Consider the following 13,018-nt stretch of genomic DNA (forward strand, 5'->3'; position numbering starts at 1 on the left):
TTAGCAGCAGACACAGTACAGTGCGGTAGTTCACGGCTGTGGCTACCTCTGTGTCGGCACTCGGCAGCCCGTCCATAATTGTATATACCACCTAACCGTGGTTTTTTTTTCTTTCTTTATACATACATACTAGTTACGAGTATACTATCTCTTTATCAACCAGTCTATATATTAGCAGCAGACACAGTACAGTGCGGTAGTTCACGGCTGTGGCTACCTCTGTGTCGGCACTCGGCAGCCCGTCCATAATTGTATATACCACCTAACCGTGGTTTTTTTTTCTTTCTTTATACATACATACTAGTTACGAGTATACTATCTCTTTATCAACCAGTCTATATTAGCAGCAGACACAGTACAGTGCGGTAGTTCACGGCTGTGGCTACCTCTGTGTCGGCACTCGGCAGCCCGTCCATAATTGTATATACCACCTAACCGTGGTTTTTTTTTCTTTCTTTATACATACATACTAGTTACGAGTATACTATCTCTTTATCAACCAGTCTATATATTAGCAGCAGACACAGTACAGTGCGGTAGTTCACGGCTGTGGCTACCTCTGTGTCGGCACTCGGCAGCCCGTCCATAATTGTATATACCACCTAACCGTGGTTTTTTTTTCTTTCTTTATAGTCATACTAGTTACGAGTATACTATCTCTTTATCAACCAGTCTATATTAGCAGCAGACACAGTACAGTGCGGTAGTTCACGGCTGTGGCTACCTCTGTGTCGGCACTCGGCAGCCCGTCCATAATTGTATATACCACCTAACCGTGTTTTTTTTTTCTTTCTTTATACATACATACTAGTAACGAGTATACTATCTCTTTATCAACCAGTCTATATATTAGCAGCAGACACAGTACAGTGCGGTAGTTCACGGCTGTGGCTACCTCTGTGTCGGCACTCGGCAGCCCGTCCATAATTGTATATACCACCTAACCGTGGTTTTTTTTTCCCTCTTTATAGTCATACTAGTTACGAGTATACTATCTCTTTATCAACCAGTCTATATTAGCAGCAGACACAGTACAGTGCGGTAGTTCATGGCTGTGGCTACCTCTGTGTCGGCACTCGGCAGCCCGTCCATAATTGTATATACCACCTAACCGTGGTTTTTTTTTCTTTCTTTATACATACATACTAGTTACGAGTATACTATCTCTTTATCAACCAGTCTATATTAGCAGCAGACACAGTACAGTGCGGTAGTTCACGGCTGTGGCTACCTCTGTGTCGGCACTCGGCAGCCCGTCCATAATTGTATATACCACCTAACCGTGGTTTTTTTTTCTTTCTTTATACATACATACTAGTTACGAGTATACTATCTCTTTATCAACCAGTCTATATATTAGCAGCAGACACAGTACAGTGCGGTAGTTCACGGCTGTGGCTACCTCTGTGTCGGCACTCGGCAGCCCGTCCATAATTGTATATACCACCTAACCGTGTTTTTTTTTTTCTTTCTTTATACATACATACTAGTTACGAGTATACTATCTCTTTATCAACCAGTCTATATATTAGCAGCAGACACAGTACAGTGCGGTAGTTCACGGCTGTGGCTACCTCTGTGTCGGCACTCGGCAGCCCGTCCATAATTGTATACTAGTATCCAATCCATCCATCTCCATTGTTTACCTGAGGTGCCTTTTAGTTGTGCCTATTAAAATATGGAGAACAAAAATGTTGAGGTTCCAAAATTAGGGAAAGATCAAGATCCACTTCCAACTCGTGCTGAAGCTGCTGCCACTAGTCATGGCCGAGACGATGAAATGCCAGCAACGTCGTCTGCCAAGGCCGATGCCCAATGTCATAGTACAGAGCATGTCAAATCCAAAACACCAAATATCAGTAAAAAAAGGACTCCAAAACCTAAAATAAAATTGTCGGAGGAGAAGCGTAAACTTGCCAATATGCCATTTACCACACGGAGTGGCAAGGAACGGCTGAGGCCCTAGCCTATGTTCATGGCTAGTGGTTCAGCTTCACATGAGGATGGAAGCACTCAGCCTCTCGCTAGAAAAATGAAAAGACTAAAGCTGGCAAAAGCAGTAGCACCGCAAAGAACTGTGCGTTCTTCGAAATCCCAAATCCACAAGGAGAGTCCGACTCCAATTGTGTCGGTTGCGATGCCTGACCTTCCCAACACTGGACGTGAAGAGCATGCGCCTTCCACCATTTGCACGCCCCCTGCAAGTGATGGAAGGAGCACCCGCAGTCCAGTTCCTGATAGTCAGATTGAAGATGTCAGTGTTGAAGTACACCAGGATGAGGAGGATATGGGTGTTGCTGGCGCTGGGGAGGAAATTGTCCAGGAGGATTCTGATGGTGAGGTGGTTTGTTTAAGTCAGGCACCCGGGGAGACACCTGTTGTCCGTGGTAGGAATATGGCCGTTGACATGCCTGGTGAAAATACCAAAAAAATCAGCTCTTCGGTGTGGAAGTATTTCACCAGAAATGCGGACAACAGGTGTCAAGCCGTGTGTTCCCTTTGTCAAGCTGTAATAAGTAGGGGTAAGGACGTTAACCACCTCGGAACATCCTCCCTTATACGTCACCTGCAGCGCATTCATAATAAGTCAGTGACAAGTTCAAAAACTTTGGGTGACAGCGGAAGCAGTCCACTGACCAGTAAATCCCTTCCTCTTGTAACCAAGCTCACGCAAACCACCCCACCAACTCCCTCAGTGTCAATTTCCTCCTTCCCCAGGAATGCCAATAGTCCTGCAGGCAATGTCACTGGCAATTCTGACGAGTCCTCTCCTGCCTGGGATTCCTCCGATGCATCCTTGCGTGTAACGCCTACTGCTGCTGGCGCTGCTGTTGTTGCTGCTGGGAGTCGATGGTCATCCCAGAAGGGAAGTCGTAAGCACACTTTTACTACTTCCACCAAGCAATTGACTGTCCAACAGTCCTTTGCGAGGAAGATGAAATATCACAGCAGTCATCCTGTTGCAAAGCGGATAACTGAGGCCTTGACAACTATGTTGGTGTTAGACGTGCGTCCGGTATCCGCCGTTAGTTCACAGGGAACTAGACAATTTCTTGAGGTAGTGTGCCCCCGTTACCAAATACCATCATGTACACGGACGTCAGAAAAAGACTCACCAGTGTCCTAAAAAATGCAGTTGTACCCAATGTCCACTTAACCACGGACATGTGGACAAGTGGAGCAGGGCAGGGTCAGGACTATATGACTGTGACAGCCCACTGGGTAGATGTATGGACTCCCGCCGCAAGAACAGCAGCGGCGGCACCAGTAGCAGCATCTCGCAAACGCCAACTCTTTCCTAGGCAGGCTACGCTTTGTATCACCGGTTTCCAGAATACGCACACAGCTGAAAACCTCTTACGGCAACTGAGGAAGATCATCGCGGAATGGCTTACCCCAATTGGACTCTCCTGTGGATTTGTGGCATCGGACAACGCCAGCAATATTGTGTGTGCATTAAATCTGGGCCAATTCCAGCACGTCCCATGTTTTGCACATACCTTGAATTTGGTGGTGCAGAATTTTTTAAAAAACGACAGGGGCGTGCAAGAGATGCTGTCGGTGGCCAGAAGAATTGCGGGACACTTTCGGCGTACAGGCACCACGTACAGAAAACTGGAGCACCACCAAAAACTACTGAACCTGCCCTGCCATCATCTGAAGCAAGAAGTGGTAACGAGGTGGAATTCAACCCTGTATATGCTTCAGAGGTTGGAGGAGCAGCAAAAGGCCATTCAAGCCTATACAATTGAGCACGATATAGGAGGTGGGATGCACCTGTCTCAAGCGCAGTGGAGAATGATTTCAACGTTGTGCAAGGTTCTGATGCCCTTTGAACTTGCCACACGTGAAGTCAGTTCAGACACTGCCAGCCTGAGTCAGGTCATTCCCCTCATCAGGCTTTTGCAGAAGAAGCTGGAGACATTGAAGGAGGAGCTAACACGGAGCGATTCCGCTAGGCATGTGGGACTTGTGGATGGAGCCCTTAATTCGCTTAGCAAGGATTCACGGGTGGTCAATCTGTTGAAATCAGAGCACTACATTTTGGCCACCGTGCTCGATCCTAGATTTAAAGCCTACCTTGGATCTCTCTTTCCGGCAGACACAAGTCTGCTGGGGTTCAAACACCTGCTGGTGAGTAAATTGTCAAGTCAAGCGGAACGCGACCTGTCAACAACATCTCCTCCTTCACATTCTCCCGCAACTGGGGGTGCGAGGAAAAGGCTCAGAATTCCGAGCCCACCCGCTGGCGGTGATGCAGGGCAGTCTGGAGCGACTGCTGATGCTGACATCTGGTCCGGACTGAAGGACCTGACAACGATTACGGACATGTCGTCTACTGTCACTGCATATGATTCTCTCCCCATTGAAAGAATGGTGGAGGATTATATGAGTGACCGCATCCAAGTAGGCACGTTACACAGTCCGTACTTATACTGGCAGGAAAAAGAGGCAATTTGGAGGCCCTTGCACAAACTGGCTTTATTCTACCTAAGTTGCCCTCCCACAAGTGTGTACTCCGAAAGAGTGTTTAGTGCCGCCGCTCACCTTGTCAGCAATCGGCGTACGAGGTTACATCCAGAAAATGTGGAGAAGATGATGTTCATTAAAATGAATTATAATCAATTCCTCCGTGGAGACATTGACCAGCAGCAATTGCCTCCACAAAGTACACAGGGAGCTGAGATGGTGGATTCCAGTGGGGACGAATTGATAATCTGTGAGGAGGGGGATGTACACGGTGATATATCGGAGGATGATGATGAGGTGGACATCTTGCCTCTGTAGAGCCAGTTTGTGCAAGGAGAGATTAATTGCTTCTTTTTTGGTGGGGGTCCAAACCAACCCGTCATATCAGTCACAGTCGTGTGGCAGACCCTGTCACTGAAATGATGGGTTGGTTAAAGTGTGCATGTCCTGTTTATACAACATAAGGGTGGGTGGGAGGGCCCAAGGACAATTCCATCTTGCACCTCTTTTTTCTTTTCTTTTTCTTTGCGTCATGTGCTGTTTGGGGAGGGTTTTTTGGAAGGGACATCCTGCGTGACACTGCAGTGCCACTCCTAGATGGGCCCGGTGTTTGTGTCGGCCACTAGGGTCGCTTATCTTACTCACACAGCTACCTCATTGCGCCTCTTTTTTTCTTTGCGTCATGTGCTGTTTGGGGAGGGTTTTTTGGAAGGGACATCCTGCGTGACACTGCAGTGACACTCCTAGATGGGCCCGGTGTTTGTGTCGGCCACTAGGGTCGCTTATCTTACTCACACAGCTACCTCATTGCGCCTCTTTTTTTCTTTGCGTCATGTGCTGTTTGGGGAGGGTTTTTTGGAAGGGACATCCTGCGTGACACTGCAGTGCCACTCCTAGATGGGCCCGGTGTTTGTGTCGGCCACTAGGGTCGCTAATCTTACTCACACAGCTACCTCATTGCGCCTCTTTTTTTCTTTGCGTCATGTGCTGTTTGGGGAGGGTTTTTTGGAAGGGCCATCCTGCGTGACACTGCAGTGCCACTCCTAGATGGGCCCGGTGTTTGTGTCGGCCACTAGGGTCGCTTATCTTACTCACACAGCGACCTCGGTGCAAATTTTAAGACTAAAAATAATATTGTGAGGTGTGAGGTATTCAGAATAGACTGAAAATGAGTGGAAATTATGGTTTTTGAGGTTAATAATACTTTGGGATCAAAATGACCGCCAAATTCTATGATTTAAGCTGTCTTTTAGGTTTTTTGGAAAAAAACACCCGAATCCAAAACACACCCGAATCCGACAAAAAAAATTCGGTGAGGTTTTGCCAAAACGCGGTCGAACCCAAAACACGGCCGCGGAACCGAACCCAAAACCAAAACACCATACCCGAAAAATTTCCGGCGCTCATCTCTAGTACCAATCAGTGGTAGATTTTACCTACTGTATGGGCTGCAGTGACTGGCAGTGACTTCCTATTGGAAGTGTTACCTGACAGTCACAGACAGGCAGTCCCATTGGGAGGTGTTATCTTTCCTGGGACCGCCAGACAAGGCTGCGAATACCAGAGCTGGCTTCCTGTAGGAAACCACTCTCTGCCGGCATCGGTTGCAAGGTAGCAGGGACCTGGTGGCAGCGACAAGGGACATGGCAGCACAGCCAGTAACATCCACCCTCCTCCACAAAGCTAGGAGGCTCTGCTGCTACCAATAGATGATTAGGAAATGTATACCCATAAGAATGTTTTCTGTTTAAAATGTTTACTTGTTATGGGTAATAGCCACCTAAACACAACACAACAATTTCTAAGAGTAGCCCAGATACTGTGCAATTGTTTTTTGGACACAAATACCTATTTTAACCACTTAACTGATGATTTATTTCACCAAAAACTGCTCTGAAATTGTCAGGGGGGGGGGGTTATCAGTGAATTAGGTGAAGAACATGACTTTAACCCTATCCCAAATGATTTTAGTAAAAAAAAAATGGAAAAAAAAAATTCTGAATTTTTTCAAATTTTTAAACATCGAAACATCGATCAGGAACATTGTGACCATCGGAACATCGGGAACATTGCGTCCATCGCTGCTTTCATTTTGAAAGCCGGGACAGCCTGCAGGTATACAGGGGTGGTCTGGGGGTGGCTTGGGAGGGTTCATTTACTCTCCCCAGCGTCTGCCATTGTCTACAGCAGCTGGAGGGGGGGGGTTCCTGCCGGGCTGACCGATCAGCAGTGATCGGTAGCACAGCAGACACAGGGGGAGAGTACAGGGAGGCAGAGGGACGTTCCGGTCCCTCTGATAGCAGAAGCGGAGGGAAGTTTATCTTCCCTGCCGCTGCTAACACTCTCTATCTGACTGGTCGCATCCTGTGCGACCAGGTCAGATAGAGCACTTGCAGGCATGGTTGCATCTGATGGGACCATGCCAAGCAAGTGGTTAAGAGTGGCTCAGATGCTGCACATTTGCTGGATGGACACAGACAACCAGCCCCACTTGCTTGTTGAACACAATTGGCAGTGTTACCCAGATACTGCCATACTTGCTGGTTACAGAAAAAGACCAATATCAAACATGTAGCCACTGTCCACTCTGTTCATTGACATTTGTTCCCCCTGGAAACAGCACACATCTCCTTTTATACTGGTGGAGGAATATGCTCTGCCCTCCAGTCCGATGTATCTTAAAGATACACTGCACTTATGTTCACATAGAAACAGCACAGCACAACTTATTGGATACGCCACAGTGCTGGGCAGCAGGGGAATTTTTACCAGTTGGGCTACCTGAGAAATAAAGTGTGGGGAAAACACTCCCCATGTTATGCACCTGCAGACACCTGGAGCTTGCACCACTCTCATCTTCCCCCATTAAATCTTCCACACTGCCCATTACACCCAAAATAGTTACCATGCTGGCTGCTGCTGCTGGCTCCCCGCTCAGCGTTTTCTGTGTTTGTGAGGTCTCAGTATTCACTCTGGGATTATGGGACAGTCTGCAAACTGCTTGCCACTATACAAGTGTAATCAGCAGCATTTCAATACACTTGTAAAATGGCAACAAGTTTGCATATTGTCTCCCAGCATGAGATTATGCAGACAGGGAGAGAGACAGGGGCGCATCTAGAGAGGAGGACCTTGTGCAGGTTCCAACTGGGCCCCCTCCTCTCTAACCGACAGGGCTGTATTGCTGGGCACTCTGGGTAACCCTAGAGCTGTTCCAGAGTCTGGTGTTCATGCTTATGGTCTATGGGAAAATGGCGTGATGAACATTTTTCCAGTGATTTCCTTAGTGCCCATGTGTGAAATACCGGGAAAATTACGCCATGCCATTTTCCTGGTGATTTCCTTTGCAGGTGGACTATAGGTGCCGATGGTTGAGCTCGATGCTGATTGGTAGGGGGACACCTATGCATTTTTCCCCTGTATTTCCAAGACCAGGACTGGCTCATGAGCCAGTGCTGGTTACACTTTGGGGCGGGGGACTCCATGCCTTTTTTTTTCCATTTTATGTACATATAATACTATTGTTATAAATAGTTCACATAATTCTGTATGATTTCCCTATGTGTGAAGCATCTGTGAAATATATGAATAAGTTGCATCAATTTCTATTGTTACAATACAGTTTTTATTTAAACACCTCCTGAATTTACCTACAAACATACATCTTACATCAGTAAATCTTAACATATAAAAACAAATGTCCTGACTGACTTACTCATCAACACCCAACACGAACCCCCAGGCCTAGAAACATGAAATTCAGGGAGTATATTCTTTCTATGATGTAAGCACCCACTAAGCAGGAATTTTTCTAAATTCAACCTCTAAGCGGGTGAAAAGGGGTAAAATGTGTTTTCATGGATTCCTCAATATTTCTTAGGCCTGATGAAATATAGACTTGGTTTTGGTTTATAGGATTTTCGAGGGTTTGTACTAAGCAGTGAAAAGAGTGGAGAAGTAAGCCAGTGGAGAAGTTCTCATGGCAACCAATCAGCTGCTGTGTTTAATTTTATAGTATGCAAATTATAAATGTTACTTCAATGCTGATTGGTAGCCATGGGCAACTTCTCCACTGGCTCACTTCTCCACTGTTATCACTGCTTAGTACATCTCCCCCTTGTCCTTATAAACACTAAAAGTTACAAATCTGAATTTGGGGATGATTTCTAGAACTTTTCGTATCTTCTATGTTTGTTGAGTTAGAACATAATTTTTTGGCATATAGGTGCATTTTTAAATCTTTACAAAGTGTTTTAAGGGTTTTTGAAAAATTTCACCAATTTAGAGTGGAAAAAAATGGGGTTAACATGAAATGGGGTAAGAGGTTAAAATGATTGTTTTATTTCCTGCATGGGCCTTGAGAGCTCCTTGCCAAAGATCTAAATTTATAATTTCATTAAAATCGGTCCATAAAGGAGGTAAATATTACAAGTTTAACTTTTAAATGGAACAACTTTCCTCTCAACTGAGGTGTTTTTGTGAGGTTCGACTCCCGCGTGAGCCAATGTTTGACATTGCTATTTCACCTCTTTCCATGTGTCTTTGCCACTTGATAACTTACTGCTTACTGTATTAGACCTAAGGACTAAACACTTTAACTTGGATTTTGGATACTTCACTTAATTTTCAATTGGAATTTACAATTTTCTCAAACATGGCATTTGAGTTTTTCAGTGTTAAAGAGGAGAGGGTTCCTCATGCCATTGTCCCCATCACATGAGATGGAGCCTGTCTGTTCCTCTCCTATCTTATTTATGACACTCAGCTAGTGGCTAGATACTGTAGGTGTGTGAGCAAATTATGAGGCATGTGATGGACTCCATCATGTCCCATAACACAAGTTCTCCATCATGGTCCACATGTTCTCCATCATATCCCACAACAGCGAGGGGGACAACTACACTAGGTCCACTGATTACCTCATTTCTAATAAAAATATCCTTCATGGATTTGAATGTGTGTAATATTAAAATAAATTAGATAAAGACAGAGATATTTCCAGTTACAGCTCTCCAAAATATTAATCAAACAGAATTATACAGTATCTACCTGATTTATTTTGGTGTAATAAGGTAAGACCCATACAGTAATTCTGTAATGTGTTGAAATACAGGTTTTTTTTTATTAATAGATACTGAACATGGCAGATAGATAGATAGATGGATAGATAGATAGATAGATAGATAGATAGATAGATAGATAGATAGATAAATAGATAGATAAATAGATAGATAACAGTGACATGCAGTGAGGTAGGGCAGGTGAGGCAGAACCTTTTCTGTCATAATAACATTTAGAGTTTTAACTATATAAAGTATATGAAAAATTCAAAGAATATATTAGAAATATCGTCTTCGTATTATTCCAAGAATTTTTAAAGTCAAAACTGTGGAGTATAAAGTCTATGGCAGGAGAAGCAGTGTCTCCCCTGCCTGTCTTTTCCAGACATCTCAAATCAAAACTCACCAAATTTCCAGCAGTATAAACTGCTGCATCTTTGCATAATGCCCACATGAACCCTTTGGCTCATATATTGTGTGTAAATCAGGCTCGGGAACTAGCCAGTGCCTCCTGAGCCATGCACCTCACCACATCCCTAATAGATAGATGATGCATAGATTTCTGAGAGTAATTTTTAATTATTTTCCTGATAACCCTGTCCACTGATTTGCCTTAATTGTCTAATAGTCTGGTTTAAAATGACTTTATCTTAGTGCATATTAGTTAATTTTGTCTACTTTTCGATTATGATTTTAAAAGTAATTAATCAAAATAACCTGTCTGATAATTGTGCGCTAAATCATCAAAAATGTAAACTAAAGCTGGATACACACTTTAAGATTATCTGTCCAAACTTTCTGGTTGGAGCAAAAATCTGATAATGTACTATACTGTATTGGAGCAAATGACAATCAAACATTTGCTCCCAAAAGCCACAGTATGGGCAAAAATGGTTCTTTGGTTAAACTGGTTAAATAAAATGGATTTAACTATTTTGTCGATTGTCATTTGCTCCCTTACATTACCAGATTTTCATTCCAACTAGAAAGATTGGACAGATAATCTTATAGTGTGTATCCAGCTTTACATCATTCAGAAAAAGTGATGGTTAGAATAGTAAATAAATCAATATGTTTTTATTGATCCTTTTGAGAATATACAGTATGTCATTTGTGAAGCTAATACATTTCATGATACCCTAATAAATGTAATACATTCCTATTATTCTGCATTCACATTCTACAATAGGGCTTACTTAGTTGATAAAATTATAAAAACAAATTTCTGTTATACAGTATGCTTGTTTTGGGATTCATCTTATGTAGCGTTAGTCCCTTGGAAATGGTGTGGTTTGATGTCTGTTGCAGCATCACAGACAGAACATTAGTTATTCTTATTGATCAAAGGGAATTTTACCTGTCGTACTGGTACTGCCCCAAGGAGTGATCATATGGATAGTATGCAGCAGGCTGAGCTATCCCTGGGTGCAGGGAACTGGTACCATCCTTCATTTCATACTGTGAGGTCTTGCACATATAAAAAAAGAGTTTTATATTAACAATCAACATACAATTCTACATTCAATTCAACAAATAACATTATAAAATAATATTCAAAACTGAAAATTCAAATCATTGTAATAGACTAATATACAATAAAGATGTAACAATTTAATCATGTGGCTTTTAGTTTTCTCTTTTGCACAAAAGTGGTAAAACTGGATTCCCAATGAAAGTACAGGGGTTAATTTGGAAAACAAAGAGGACTCCGCAACACAAGAAGGAACTAAGAAATGTCTTTATTGCTCCTTTGATTAATGAAATGCAACATGTATAAAAGCTTTGGCATGTCTTATAGAATCTTGTAAGTCAGGGGAGGGAAATGTGCAGCTAAATACTAGCAGATTCCATGTTACTCACCAAGGTGGGATATAACGTAGTTGGGTCAGTGCTACAAGGGAGATAACTTGTATAGCCTGGGCTTGCAGTAGTGTACGGAGAATTATACACCCCAAGAGCTGCATTGAGATCAGTCCTTGTGCTGACCAGCAACCTGTTCTCATAGGAAGGACAGCAGATGGTTGGGGTCTGGGCAGACGTGACAGAGACCTCAGGCAGAGATCTGGGTACAGTAGGATCATAACACATTGTGCTGGGATTTGCTGAAACCAAATACTGCAGACAGAAAAGCACAAAATCTACTGAAGCTCATGGATAAAAATGCAAAGTATAGTTCTAAAAATTAATTCTTATTATACACATAAAGTAATCATACTGTATATATTACAGAGCATGGTACTGGCACTATTGCAATTTAACTCACTGTTTAAGCATCACATAGTTATTAATAATGTTTTTTAAATGTACATGCATCTGAAATAAATGGATTTTTAATACATTTTTGTTGTTGACCACTTAAATATACTGGGTATTACTAAGATTCTTTGCCAAGCTCAAACACATTTCAATTGTTGAACATTCATTACAATTTTAAATATGTATCCAAAACATAGTTGGGAATGAGATAAATCAAGAGAGATTTAAACACTATACATATTGTCTGTATGACTGTATGTTGGAAAATAAATACAGTATATATATATATATATATATATGTATGTATTTATGTATGTATGTATGTATGTATGTATGTATGTATGTATGTATGTATGTGTAACTTAAAAATTCTATAACTATAAAAGGAATATTAATAAAGGCAATACAGTTTAGCATAAAACAATAGTAAATTAATCAGTAGAGCTGTAATATTCTAAATGCATATAAATTGTAATGTCCAATTTTATATAATCATAGACAATGATTATTTACTACAAATTGTTCTAAATGCAGGAGAAAAGTGCACAGAGGGCTCCTTATCATGCAATGATGTTCCGCATGTCTGTATAATAGGGCTGATGAACAAGAGCAGAGTACTACCACTTACCTGAGAGTTCCCGTTATACGGATATCCAAACTGTGAAAATGACATCTCTGCTCCTGATTTTTTTATTACCATAGACAATAGATTACTCGCAGATCAGTCGTAAGCAAAGCAGAATCAGATGCACATCCCAAGTCTAGGCTTTTTACTTAATTATATATGATTGCACTTAACAAGAAAAGCATCTTCAGCTTGCTGGACAATGCTACAAAGAGGTTAGACTTCCTGTCAGAATAATAAATCAGGAATACTCAGTTTATCAGACAAGAGTTTAAAAAAAAGAATAAATCTTGCAAGATATGAAGGCAGCTTGTTGTATTATTTGATTATCTATAGTTCTTTAGCATTCATCCATGGACCAGGAGGAAAATTACGTCACAGTAATCCCAAAGCCCAGGACAGGACAGGATCCCAATCATATTCTGCATCTGATATTTCAAGATACACTGCAAATTTGTTTCATGTTGTTTTAACCCCATGAGCACCAGGGAGGTGATTGCTATGTATTGTGGCAAAGTTCATTGCCGACTTAGGTACAACAACGGGTTAAATATTAAGCCAGACACACAGTTCAGCCAATGTCATCTCCTTTTGCCTTATAGTCATC

At 42.4% G+C, this 13,018-nt stretch overlaps 1 protein-coding gene across 1 annotated transcript in view; it reads right to left on the reverse strand.

Moving 5' to 3' along the window:
* Window positions 1-12,486, reverse strand: part of IRX6 (iroquois homeobox 6) — a 46,354-nt gene extending 33,868 nt beyond the window's left edge. Inside the window, exons 1-3 of the mRNA XM_063944221.1 lie at window positions 12,415-12,486; window positions 11,391-11,645; window positions 10,888-10,997 (exon numbers count right to left, since the gene is read on the reverse strand). Coding sequence (XP_063800291.1) covers window positions 10,888-10,997; window positions 11,391-11,645; window positions 12,415-12,486 — 437 coding nt within the window. The remainder of the gene's footprint in view (window positions 1-10,887; window positions 10,998-11,390; window positions 11,646-12,414) is intronic.
* Between the last annotated feature and the right edge of the window lie 532 nt (window positions 12,487-13,018).

Source organism: Pseudophryne corroboree, chromosome 11 (genome assembly GCF_028390025.1).
Source record: "Pseudophryne corroboree isolate aPseCor3 chromosome 11, aPseCor3.hap2, whole genome shotgun sequence".
NCBI classification, from domain to species: Eukaryota; Metazoa; Chordata; class Amphibia; order Anura; family Myobatrachidae; genus Pseudophryne; species Pseudophryne corroboree.